Below are 13,057 nucleotides of genomic sequence, written 5' to 3'. Positions count from 1 at the left end.
GTACTTTACTATTTGTCGGGAATTTGAATTTTTTTTTACCAACTAATTATATATATACATAGAAATATACCATATAGAGTGAATAGATTTTAACATCCCAAGGTGTATTAGGATTGGGATGTATAACTGAGCGAAGTGGGGAAGAAGGAAGGAAAGCACAGGACACAGATGGAGTTGACTCGTAGGAGCGATATAAGTAGGGCAAGCAGCCACGGCCTCGGCCTCCGGCATTATATGTATGTATGTATGTATGTATGTATATACTGCTATCTCAGATAGGTAAAGCCAGACTATACACTACTCGCGTTTCTTAGATAGAGATAACATCTTAATTGACCAATCGATTGATTGGTTGGATATGGCATGATGAGCTACTTACTACCTACCTAACCTATTATATGTGACATGAATAGATAACCATAAACATAACATGGCATGATATAACATAACATGACGGCTGACATGAGTATGACATCAAGGATGACAGGACAGGACATAAAAAAGGCAAGGCAAGGATGGTGAAAAGAAGTTTTTAAGAATAAGAGAAGGACTCCCCAACGCGCTTTGTAGTAATAATCCTGCAAAAAAGAAATTTCTTCGAGTAAACTTAAACTTTCTTTCGCGGAATAAAAACGAGAATTACCCCCCCCCCCCCCCCCCGGATCTTCCGTGCTCTGGTTGTATCAGAGGCCAGCTTATTTTCTTTTTTTACCTCGACGCCATGATATCACTTCCACGCGCTCAACCCCGCCCACGGATCGTTCGGCGACTGATGCTGCGACTGGGACGACGTCTTGTGGTGCTGGCTCGCGCCGTACGGCCGGCTCTGCGCGTAGCCACCCGGACCGGCCGGATACGGCCCCGTAATCGGCGGGTATGTCGTCGTCGTCGTCGGAGGCCGGGGCGGCGGCGGAGGCGGGATGTAGCCCTGCGGGATGAACGGCGGGGTCGGGGTCGGGGCGGGGTGCGCGCTCGGATACCCGCTGCCGTACGGGGCGGGCGTGGTCGAGGGGTGGAAGAACTGCTGGTTAGGCGGAGGGGAGACGGGCGTCTGGTAGGGGTATGCCATCGGGTTGTAGCCTTCGGATAAGGGGGCGGCAGCGCCTTGTTGGAAGGGCTGGCCCGGGACGTATGGTGCCGCAGGCGGGATGTACTGTCCGTATGGAGCCGGCGACTGGGAGAGAGGGACTGCAGGATGTTGCACGGGAGCTGCTGTTGTGGGGTAGTGCGGTGACGTCGCAGGAGACTTGGTGGAGGCTGAGCCTGTCTTTACCGGAGGAGGGGGCTTCGACTTGGACGGGGAGGACGACGGCGGCGTCGGTTCTGTCGACAGCCGCTCCATCAACTGTCGCAGCTTCTCCCGTTCTCGATCCTCGTGCCCCGAGGCGCTGTTGGCTCTGTCACGCTCGATCTGGTTGAGTAGCTGCGCGCCTTCTGACCGTCGGTTGTTCACGAACGTGTCGACGTTCTTCCTCAAACTGTCCACGGTCTCCTTCATCTCCGAATAGAAAGTCCGTGCCTGCACCAGCCCGGAGGAGAGGCCGTTGAAAGCGTCGTAGACCTTTCTGTATCGCGCCATGACCGTATTCCGCTGTCTGGTGATGGCTTCGTACTTGGACTGCTCTGCCCGGACCCGTTTGTCCTGGAGCAAGTCACCGTATGTCTTGGTCAGCTCCTTCATCAACGAAGCCTGCTTGTGGTTTGCCTGGAGGAGCCGGTTCTGGTGTGGCCGGAACTTCTCCAGCTCAGCCTGGAAGATTTGGTTTTCATGGTTGGCGATGGACCTCTTGTTCAGAATCAGGACGTTCGAGATGTCATCGTTGTGAACCTGTCGTCAGTCAGCTATAAAATACACGCCCGCCTCAAGTTTCTAATCGTAGGACGACTCTGGTAACCTACCTTCTCCTTCAGGTCCTTCAGAACTTGCGCCCGCTCCCGTTTGACAAGGTTGAGCTTCTTCAGCAGCTCCTCGACCTTGGCAATCTGCTCCGCCACGGAAACGCTACTTTCGTCGTATACCTCGTCGAGAAGGGTGCCCTCCTGGACCGGGGAGTAGGAGACGGAGATTCCGTTCTTCCCCTTGTGTTTCGAGCCCGCCTTGATCATAGCCCGCTGGAAGAGAACGTCCGCCTCATCCGTCTCTCCCGCCGAACGCATCTCGTCAAAGTCAGTCTCGTACTGCTTTGCAGTCGAGATGAGCTGCGAGTCGCTCGTGCTCGCTTCGTTGATCGTGTCGCGGTAGTTTCTGATGTCGCTGCGTAGAGTGGACGTCAGCTTGGCGCTGGGCTGCTGACTCCAGTCAGCGCCGTATTTGGACCGCATCTTCTCACAGACGCTCTCTTCCATATCCAGCTGCTTCGTGCACTGGTCCAGGGTCTCCAGAATCTCATATTTCTGCTCCTGGAGCCCATCGAATGCCTTGTTGAAGGACTCATGGCCAGCCAGTTCTTCACACCAGCGCCGGAACTCCTCATCAACGGCCATCTCTTGGTCCATCCCGCCTTTCAGGATATTGAGACTGCCGGGCAGCTTGAGGTAGTCAAGACTGGCCGCCATCTCCCCGTTGGCAGTCTCCACCTTCTCGGTCTCCGCACGGACGAGCTTCGCCTTCTCCTCATCGTACAGACTCGCAGACTCTGTGACGGACATGGGGACAAGCTTCTGGAAGATATCGGGCCCGATGATCCGCTGGATATCCTGCCCTTGGTAGAGCTCGCTCACCGGGATAGCTTTTGCCGCAGGAAGCTTGTTGATGGGCAACAGGCCCGCTTCGCTTGGGACGGGCTCGTGATAGATGAAGTCATTGTCTTTGATGAATAATGCCAGTCTCTCCTGCACGTTCACCAGCTGCCGCTTCACAATCTCCATGAGACTCGCGCCGGCCTCTGAGGTCAAGTTGGAGGTCGCGGGGATGGAAGACGGGAAGGACTTGGCCCAGCTCAGCGCGTTGGCCGAATGCTTCTCCGCCAGCTGAAGTCTGGCGATGGCAACGCCGTGCGATCCCGCCTCGTCGTCCGCCAAGGCCTGGAAAAAGCAGGCGACCGAAGACATATGGGACGCCTTGGCCTGTAAGACGATGGACCAGACCTTCTCAAAGATCCCCTTGGAGACATTGTCCGTGACCGCGTCCGCTGCCTGCGAATACAGCCAGGCCGCCTGACTGGCCAGCTTCGCCAGAAACGCAAACTTCTTCCCGTCCGCGATCTGCTTCTCCAGAAACACCTCCTGTCCCTGCGCCAGGGTGATGTTGATCAGCGTCTTGACCGTATCCCTGCTCAAGTCCGTCGAAGGCGCATGCAGGAAGTTCTCGTTGATGTAGGTGAACATGCCCGCGGCGGCCTGGAACGAATGGTACGCGGTCTTGAGGCCCACGTCCTCGGCGCGGTTCTGGTTCGCGGCATGGCAGGACAGGACGGCGGAGATGTTGAAGATGATGGACGCCTTCTCGTACGCGAGGGAGTACTGCGAGGTCGCCTTGTGTGTGAACGCATCATACCTGGGCGCAAGAGTCAGCTTTGCCAACATGCTAGATAAAAGGCTGCTGCCTTATGCATACCATGTGAATGAGATCTTGATGTGGTTCTCGTCGACGGGGAACCTCAGATCCAACAGCTCCAGCTGTCCGTAGTATCGATAGAGGAGGTCGCGGCCGGCGGCGCTGTCCTTACCGGCGCCTCGCATGTCCTGGCGCAGGCGGTTGAGGGTGGCACACTCGTCATGGTATCGCTCAGGATCGTCCCCGTACGCGTGCCGGATGTAGTCCTTGAGCGGGCGGACCCAGTCGATCTCGTTGGTCTGCTTGAGCGGGCACGATATCATAGGCGACTGAACCATCTTGACTTTATCGGGCGGAGCGGATTGCTCCTATGAACAGACCGCAGAGCTGCAGAGAGAACGAGCCAACGGCGCGACGGGGAGGAGGATGTTCAGCGTTGGGTACGTCAGAGAGATGGGCGAACTGTGGGGTAAGGTAGGATGCTAAGGCCCGGCGGCGGGAAACAGAGACCGGACCAGCACAGCTGCCAGGAAGACCGACGACGCCGTCAGAGGATATACGATGCGCATCCCACGTCGAGAACAGCGATACCTGAGGATGAGCCGAAAGGGGGCTTGGGCATATACGGCGATCTTCACGTTGGCGCCCTGCAGCAGCCAGGCCAGGCCGGGCGCGCTGGTTGGATCCCTGCTACGCCTTACGAGACGCCCTGCAGAACCTTGTATATCATGCAGCTTGTTTCATGACATCGAGAGACGTGAGATCATTATTTTTCCCCTTCTAAACACAGTAAGCAGAAGTAGAGATGTCCCAGGTGCTATAGCTATAGTACAGGATCTTGCTCAGGTCTACCGATACACCGTCCAGAAGCCTGCCAAAAAGACAAGACGGACAGACAAACCCAACAGATAACAACCCATCTCGCCGGCGCTATGATATCGTCAAACATACAAAGCAAGAACGAAACTACACCCTGTCTATCCCTTCTTCTGGTCGTCACTGCTCGAGTCGCCCTGGTCCTTCTTGCCCCCCTCTTCCTTGTCGGACCCCATGATCTTGTGCCAGGCGGACTTCAGGAAGCCTTCGTTCTTGTGCGAGTCGCCGGAGTCGGGACTACTTGCACGGTCAGTATCCAGGACCAGCCATCAACGGGCCCGGAGCAGTTGCCTACCTGGTCTTGCCGACGTTCATGATCCGCTTGGCGTTCTTGTCGCCCATCTCGTCGGCAAGGACTTCGAGGATGGTCCGCTGGTTGGCTGTCAGGTACTTGGGCATCTGCACCTTGAACTCGACCTTCAGATCGCCCGATCCCTTCCTGCCCCCGAGTTTGCGCATGCCCATCCCCGACAGTGTGATCCGGTCACCGGTGCCCGTTCCCGTGGCCACCTTGACCTTGACATCGCCGTCCAGGGTCGGCACGGTCACCTCGCCTCCCAGCAGGGCGGTGGTCAGGGGGATGGATGCGGTGTAGAGGATGTCGGATCCCGAACGGCTGAACCGGTGGTCCGGAGAGACTCTGATAAAGACGTAGAGATCACCCCGCTGCGTGCGCGCCCCAGGCACTGCTGAGGTCCCGGTGGGCGGTGCGTCTCCCTCTCCGGCCACCCGCAACCGCATCCCATCCTCGACACCACCCGGGATGTCGATATGTATGGTCCTCCGGTCCCTCACAACACCATTTCCACCACAGCTGCCACACTCTGATCCTCGAGGGACGACGAGTCCCGAACCACCACAAGCGTCACAGGTGCTGGCCATCTGGAACCCGCCCTGCATGAAGTGCACACGGGTTCCCGAACCGTTGCACTGTCTACATTGTGACCGTTTGGCGCCTTTCTTCAGCCCGTCACCGTTGCAGGTGCCACATTCCACCAGTGGAGTGATGAAGACGTCCTTCCCCGTTCCCTTTGCCGCCTCCATGAAGGAGATGTTCGTCTGAACCTCGATGTCCTCACCCACCAGGATGGACTCCTGGAACGGAGAGGCGCCACGGCCTCTGCGGCCTGCGCGGCGAGCGCCGCCAGTGAACGCACCGAACAGGTCTTCGAAGTTGATATCTGCCGCAAAGCCGCCAGGGAAGCCGCCGCCAAAGCCGTGGAAGCCACCCGCCCCGGCGAACGGATTCCCACCGGCCGCACCGGCTGCTGCATTCGGGTCGAATCCGCCATTCTGGTCAAAGGCCGCCGCGCCGTACCGGTCGTAAGCTTCCCTCTTCTTCTGATCAGAGAGCAACTCGTATGCCGACTGCGCCTCAGCGAACTTTTCCTTGGCGTTGGGGTCCTTGTTGGTGTCGGGATGGTACTTCTTTGCCATACCGTAGTAGGCTCTCTTGATGTCCGCGGCGGACGCATTCTTATCGACCCCGAGTACGCTGTAGGGGTCCGGGATGGCCTGGAGTGGAGATGATGTGTGGAAGCCCTGCCAGGATGGACGTTCAGCTACAGATACACTACGTAAACACGCTGCAGAGCCAGGAGCACGTACCCTTGCCGGGAGATATGGTCTATAGGCGCTGTTGCATGGCGGTCTGGCGCTGGAGCGCAGCGAGCGCGTCTGCACCCGTCGTCGACTCTGGTTCGAGCATGGCCGCGACGTCCGGAGGAGACGGGCGGGGATGGCGGCCGCGAGGGGCAGCGCGGCGGGCGAGGCGCTCATCCTCAGAAGAGAGGAGCACGCAAAGAACGAGCAGAGAGCAGCAGACAGAGCAGAGCAGCAGAGAGGAGCGAGATATGAGGACCAGCTCAGCGCGGAGAAGCAGCTCACGCCGTCGAGCGTCGGCGAATCTTCGAGGCTTCTCCGTAAAAAGTTTCGGTCGGAGAAACATTGCCCCGCGATGATTTCAACGCTCGGCCCGCGATGTTCGGTCGCCTGCTTCAGTAATCAGTCCAGCTCACGACCGTCTCCCTCTCTCCCTCCACCACATCCTCTCTTTTCCCTCTCGTCTCTTTGATCTTCTCTCATCGTCCCGCCGGCCCTGTCCCCTGCGTCCGGCTGGTGTGTCTCCTCTCCTGTTCGCACGTTTCCCACCCCCCGTTCCTGCACACGAGCATCGCTGATACGGTAGCATGCTGCGCGGCCAGAGCCTCCCCTGGAGAGCTGCGCTCCACCACGCACCACGCCGCCTGCCTGCCCGGCCATTCCTCTGCTCTCCCAGGTACCATGACCATCTCCGATCATCCCTGAGCTCTGCGCTCCGCTCCCGTCCCCTCCCGCCCTCCTCCCGCGCCTTCTCGTCGAGCTCGAGCCGACGGAAAGAGAAGCCCCCACCTCCCGAGGACAAAGATGACCTCCCGCAGAAGAGCGTGCGGGAGCAAGAGAAGGAGAAAGGACGACTGGAGGAGCTACGACGGAAGCTTGGAGACCTGTCAGAGAAGCACGGTTCGCCGTCAGAGTCGACAGCGTCGACGTCCAGCTCCTCCGCTCGACGGAGGGACAAGACGAAAGATGAACGCGCACTAGAGGAAGCGAAGAAGGAACCCGGCGCGGAGGATCAGCGGAAGCCCCAGGAAGCCAAAGGGAACTCGGACGAACCCCCTGCCCCCATCCCCGCTAACGGTGGTGGATCGTCAGATTCACGGCCGAGTGGCGCGGGCGGCGCCGGTAACAACAACAATGGAGGCGGAGAAGATGGCGGGAGACGGGGCCGGAGGGGATCTTCGGAGAGGTCCCTGCAGAAGCCCTCTGTGCCGGACGTCTACCCGCAGGTGATGGCCATCCCCATCGCCAAGCGGCCTCTGTTCCCCGGTTTCTACAAGGCGATTACGATCCGGGACGCGAACGTTGCCCTGGCCATACAGGAGATGATGAAGCGCGGCCAGCCCTATGTCGGAGCTTTCCTGTTCAAGGATGAGGAGGCAGACGGTGACATCATCCAGAACCTGGACGAAGTCCACAGCGTGGGGGTGTTCGCTCAGATTACGGCCGCCTATCCTCTGCGGGGGGAGCCCCACGGCCTGACGGCGGTGCTGTATCCCCACCGGAGGATCAAGATCTCGTCGCTGATCGCGCCCAACGACCCGTCCAGGACCGGTGCGCCCGAACAACCCCCGAAAGGCGGTGACGTTGTGGCCAGCTTCGAAGAAGGTGCCCCCGAACCCGCCCCCAAGGACCACTACGAACCGACTTCTTTCTTACGGAAATACCCGGTCAGCCTGGTGAACGTGGAGAACCTCACGGAAGAACCGCATGACAAGAAGAGTCCCGTCATCCGGGCTGTTACGAGCGAAATTGTCAACGTCTGCAAGGAGATCGCGACCTTGAACCCTCTGTTCCGAGACCAGATATCAGCCTTCTACACGGATCAGTTCCCCGGCAACCTGAGCGATGAGCCCGCGAAACTGGCAGATTTCGCCGCTGCGGTGTCTTCCGGTGAACTGCACGAGATGCAGGAGGTCCTGGAGACGATGAACATCGAAGAGCGGCTACCCAAGGCGCTTGTCGTCCTGAAGAAGGAACTGATGAACGCCCAGCTCCAGTCCAAGATCTCCAAGGATGTCGAGGCCAAGATCCAGAAGCGGCAGCGGGAGTACTGGCTGATGGAGCAGATGAAGGGCATCAAGAGAGAACTGGGCATCGAGACGGACGGAAAGGACAAGCTCGTCGAGAAGTTCAAGGAGAAGGCGGAGAAGCTTGCGATGCCTGAGGCGGTCAAGAAGGTCTTTGAGGAGGAGCTGAACAAACTTGCGCACCTCGAACCGGCGGCGTCGGAGTTCAACGTCACCCGGAACTACCTGGACTGGCTCACGCAGATCCCATGGGGTCAGAAGAGCGTGGAGAACTTCGGGATCAAGAACGCGATGACGGTTCTGGACGAGGACCACTACGGTCTAAAGGACGTCAAGGACCGCATCCTGGAGTTCATCGCCGTCGGGAAGCTCCGTGGAACCGTCGAGGGGAAGATCCTCTGCCTCGTGGGTCCGCCCGGTGTGGGAAAGACCAGTATCGGAAAGTCGATCGCTCGCGCGCTGAACAGACAGTACTACCGGTTCTCCGTCGGAGGGCTGACGGATGTCGCGGAGATCAAGGGTCACCGACGAACCTACGTCGGCGCTCTCCCCGGACGCATCATCCAGGCTCTGAAGAAGTGCCAAACGGAGAACCCGCTCATCCTGATCGACGAGGTCGACAAGATCGGCCGCGGCCACCAGGGCGACCCATCCTCGGCCCTGCTCGAGCTCCTCGACCCGGAACAGAACTCCTCCTTCCTCGACCACTACATGGACGTCCCTGTGGACCTGTCCAAAGTGCTCTTCGTCTGCACGGCCAACATGACTGACACGATCCCGCGCCCGCTGCTGGACCGCATGGAACTGATCGAGCTCTCGGGCTACGTCGCTGACGAGAAGATGGCCATCGCCCAGCGGTACCTGGCCCCGGCGGCCAAGGAGCTCAGCGGCCTGAAGGACGTCGACGTGCAGATCGAGGACGACGCCGTCGAGGAGCTGATCAAGTCCTACTGCCGCGAGAGCGGTGTCCGCAACCTGAAGAAGCAGATCGAGAAAGTCTACCGGAAGGCCGCGCTCAAGATCATCCAGGACCTGGGCGAGGACGCACTCCCGGAGGAAGCGGCCCTGACGGAAGAAGGTACCAAAGCGGCACAGCACGACGCGGAGACCAAGAAGGAGAAGGCACACGATAAGGACTTCGTCGATCCCATGAAAGAGGCCACCCCGGAAGACATGGAGAAATCAACCACCGAGACTCCCCGCCTCGCTCTGAAAGTCCCGGAAACCGTCCACGTCCGCATCGGCAAGGACAGCCTGAAGGACTACGTCGGACCGCCCATCTTCACCTCCGACCGGCTCTACGACACATTCCCTCCCGGCGTGACCATGGGTCTGGCCTGGACGAGCATGGGCGGCTCGGCGCTGTACGTGGAGTCGATCCTGGAGAATGCGCTGACGCACGATTCCCGCCCCGGCTTCGAGACCACGGGCAATCTCATGAATGTGATGAAGGAGTCGACGCAGATCGCGTACTCGTTCGCCAAGTCGGTCATGGCTAAGGATTTCCCGGAGAACCGCTTCTTCGAGAAGGCCCGGGTGCATCTGCACTGTCCGGAGGGTGCTGTTCAGAAGGATGGTACGTTTTTCTCTTCTCTACAGAATTCTACATAACCAAACATATATATATACTAACCACAATCAAAACAACAGGCCCATCCGCAGGCATAACCATGGCGACCTCCCTGCTCTCCCTCGCCCTCAACCACCCCCTCGACCCAACCATCTCCATGACCGGTGAACTCACCGTGACCGGTAAAGTCCTGCGCATCGGCGGCCTGCGTGAGAAGACCGTGGCGGCCCGCCGCGCCGGAGCCAAGAAGATCATCTTCCCCGCGGACAACATGTCCGATTGGTTGGAGTTGCCTGAGGTTTGTCCCCCTGCCCCCAAACCCCATGTGTCCTGTCTGTCTGTCTGGGGGTTTCTTTGCTGACGATGATATGATGAATAGAACATCAAAGACGGAATCGAGGGCCACCCCGTGAGCTGGTACTCGGAGGTATTCGACATCGTCTTTGCGGACCTCGACAAGGAGGCCGCTCAGCACGTCTGGAAGGAGCAGCTCGCGGAGCCGCCATCCAGCAAGAAGAAGCACAACGAAACAAAGGAGGATGAGGAGTAGAAAAACGAAGTTTTTGTCAGCTAATGCCCTTTATTGTGACGGACTGACTGACTGTTTTTTTGGTATATATCATTTGTTTTTCTTTTCTTTCTGGGCCTCTCTTGTCTCCTCTGTCTGTCTGTCTGTACCTCTCACCCTATGTATGTGTGTGTTTTTACGATGTGTCCGTGTATCTGGGGTTGACATGTCATGTCATGTCATGTCATATTACTATTTCTACTGTTCTTGTTTCTTGTTTTCATTTTGACGGTGTAACCTGCATGGTCCGGAGTTTTAGTAGAGAGAGAGAGAGCATTCGTTTCTAGATTCGTTTTTTCGATCCATTTGCGTGCGTGACATTGACATGTGAACATGTGACTGTGATGGGAAGAGGGCTTTTTCTTGACTTCGACTTCTATGAGATGTGTCGGTCGGTGATGACGATGAAAGCTTGGCTTGGCTTCGTGGCGGGACCCCCGACCCGATGACGCACAAAGTGGAGACACCATACACTATAGGACCCTAGGTTTAGATAAGTTAGTTAGCTAGTTAGTTAGGAGAGAGAGGGGGCAAATGGGGATGGGGGTCGCCGACGCCGAGCCCCGAGACGGAGCGAAGAGCTCCCCGAATTCCCCGAAGTAGACGGGGAATAAGGGAAGGGAAGGGGAGAGAAACAAAGAAACAAAGGAAAAAAAGCGGAAAGAAAGACACAAGAAATGAATAAAAGAAAAAACTCCACTCCAGGAAACAATAATGGGTCTGTCTTTTTTTTTTTTAATTTCTTTTCCCAATTTTTTTCCTGTGCTGTCCATCGATTCGTTCCGTCGTTTCAAGATCAGATAGGATAGAGTCGAGAGATCTAGAGTACGGGATGAGGTCGGAGGAGTTCATGCGCCTCTGAGCTGTATCTGTATGCTGTGACCTTTGAGCTGTGGCTGTGACGCGCCTGCAACTGCAACTGCGACGCGCTGCACAGCGTATTTTGTGTATTATGTACACTAGGTTTGAGGTACTGCACTTGCCGGATGCACCATTACGTGAAGATATATCCGAGAGAATCGGAAGAAATAATGATGAAACTGAAAGCATGTCATCAGGCAGATCGACGGTGCCTGTACCTGTACCTTGTCCCTGCTCGTGGCGAGCCCTATGGCGAGGTACAGTACTCCCGTACCTGTGGTACCTCTGAACAGTGGTAGCCAGCGGTATGGTTACTCTAACAAGATCGTACCAATTGGCATCGTAGCGGCCCCCCCCCCCCCTAAATTCTCCTAGTCGTTGTCTACGGCGCTCCACACAGGGTAGTACGGGATACAGACACGTTGTTGTGGTAGGACTGTGTTTTTGTGGTGTGTACGGTAGTTGAAGCCAGGTGGTTAAAAACAAACGGTCATGCCCAAGGTGGAGGCCAGGTACCCAACCGCGTTCCCAACGGGAAGGGAACCGAGATGTTAGGACTCGATCCATGGGTTGCGATGAGAGCCAAGAGCAACGAAGAATGGAATAGAACCGAATAGTGAGGTATAGTCAAGTATAGGGGATCGATGAGTCAATGACAAGTGCCACTACTAACAGCATCGTCATTCCCTATTATTTGGTTCCGATGGGGTTGTTGGGTGGGTTTATGCTGATCGTCCGTTCCACCGTGGCCCGCTGTCCACCTCGTGGCTGGGCTATGAGTGAAGTGGACAAAAAGTATATGTTTCCAATGGTGACACCGATCGAAAGTTACCCGAGGGCCTCATCTGACCGGTTCATCTCAGCCACGGGAAATCCGAAAAGGGTCCCATCTACGGTTATTCCGCAGTTCATCGCTGCCAGCCTCCAAGTGCCGACATGGCCTGGTTCCGGTACATAGGTACTTAGGGTCTCTAAAACTTCAAAGTGATGCTCCCATAAGCGTGCGGTCTGCAACTAATAGGCCCAATTAAATAAATGGTGCTTTGTCGAATCTCTGCAGCAGCGATCAGATTTGCCGAACCGGTGGGTTTCTAGAAAATCCGTCGGCCCTCCGTCAAACACCAAATCTCAGGGCTCATGGCAAGCATGCTCCAGTAGTGTGGCAGGAGTTGCGCCGAGACGGGCAGACGGGCAGACGCTGGTGGAAATGGCTGTGACGGCTAAGGCTGGGGATGGCTTAGTTCAATCAATGGACTGCGCCGGCGGCCCTGTGTCGGCCATGTCAACCAAGCTTGGGAAGATGGCACAATGCATAAGTACCATGTACATGTACAGTACGGGGACTAACCGCAGTGCCGGGCTATGCGCCGCGGTACTCCGTATGTACTATGATGTGAGCAAACGTCATTGGATCTGATCCAGCGTCGACAGTGGACGCTGGCCTTCTGATCTAGCAGCACTGCCTGGTTGAAGAGGGTGTCATGGAGCGAGAGTGATCAGATAATAGTAGTCACAGTCATAAGGGACCATGAGCTGTCCTCGGGGGATAGACTTCGGGGAGGGCCTAGGCAGAGCGCCCAAAGAGAGGCCAGGACCGCTTCAGGGCAGCGTCCTGACAGGACAAGGCATCGAACACGCGCACCCGACCCGATCCGTGGCCTCAACCGAACGAAGCATTGCCAGGGTAAGCTTAGGAGAGAGGAGCCTGTTCGCCGGCGGTGCAGAAGAGGGGGACGGCGGACGGGGCTGGAGTCAATTGGAGCCAACACATGGCGCAGAACGACGGGCTAACGCATGGCCGGCGGAGAGGAGATGCAGGAGGAGCCTTACGAACGAAAAGGGCCCAACGTGCACCAGAGGTCGCAAATCAGCGGAGAGGGGAGAGAGAGAGAGAGGCATCTCCTCTGCCCTGTCATAAGGGAACTGCATGCGGATGGTTGGTTAGCTGGGGAGAAGCATCGCAGCAACGGCTCCGTAGGCAGAAGAAAGAGGAGCAGAAGCGCAACTGACATGTATGGCTATAACAGACGGCGAGAAGAACGAGACGAGATCCCCAT

General features: G+C 57.1%; 3 protein-coding genes across 3 annotated transcripts; 1 reads left to right on the top strand and 2 right to left on the bottom strand.

The window, feature by feature from the left end:
- Positions 1-727: 727 nt before the first annotated feature.
- On the bottom strand, positions 728-3,834 carry VTN00DRAFT_49 (uncharacterized protein; the record flags this gene model as incomplete). The annotated part of the gene is made up of 3 exons (XM_069431372.1): positions 728-1,828; positions 1,900-3,496; positions 3,557-3,834. The coding sequence occupies 3 exons, from the start codon at positions 3,832-3,834 to the stop codon at positions 728-730; spliced, it is 2,976 nt and encodes a 991-aa protein (XP_069290757.1).
- Positions 3,835-4,473: 639 nt separating this feature from the next.
- Positions 4,474-6,151, bottom strand: VTN00DRAFT_48 (uncharacterized protein; the record flags this gene model as incomplete). The annotated part of the gene is made up of 3 exons (XM_069431261.1): positions 4,474-4,609; positions 4,668-5,914; positions 5,981-6,151. The coding sequence occupies 3 exons, from the start codon at positions 6,149-6,151 to the stop codon at positions 4,474-4,476; spliced, it is 1,554 nt and encodes a 517-aa protein (XP_069290756.1).
- Positions 6,152-6,561: 410 nt separating this feature from the next.
- On the top strand, positions 6,562-10,121 carry VTN00DRAFT_47 (uncharacterized protein; the record flags this gene model as incomplete). The annotated part of the gene is made up of 3 exons (XM_069431150.1): positions 6,562-9,577; positions 9,652-9,869; positions 9,951-10,121. 3 exons carry the CDS (start codon positions 6,562-6,564, stop codon positions 10,119-10,121), a joined length of 3,405 nt encoding a protein of 1,134 aa, XP_069290755.1.
- Positions 10,122-13,057: the final 2,936 nt, after the last annotated feature.

The sequence above is a fragment of the Thermoascus crustaceus genome (genome assembly GCF_041956765.1).
Source record: "Thermoascus crustaceus strain CBS 181.67 unplaced genomic scaffold VTN00scaffold_1, whole genome shotgun sequence".
Taxonomy (NCBI): domain Eukaryota; kingdom Fungi; phylum Ascomycota; class Eurotiomycetes; order Eurotiales; family Thermoascaceae; genus Thermoascus; species Thermoascus crustaceus.
Note: the sequence above shows the minus strand (reverse complement) of the source record. Positions and strands in the feature narration are given on the sequence as shown.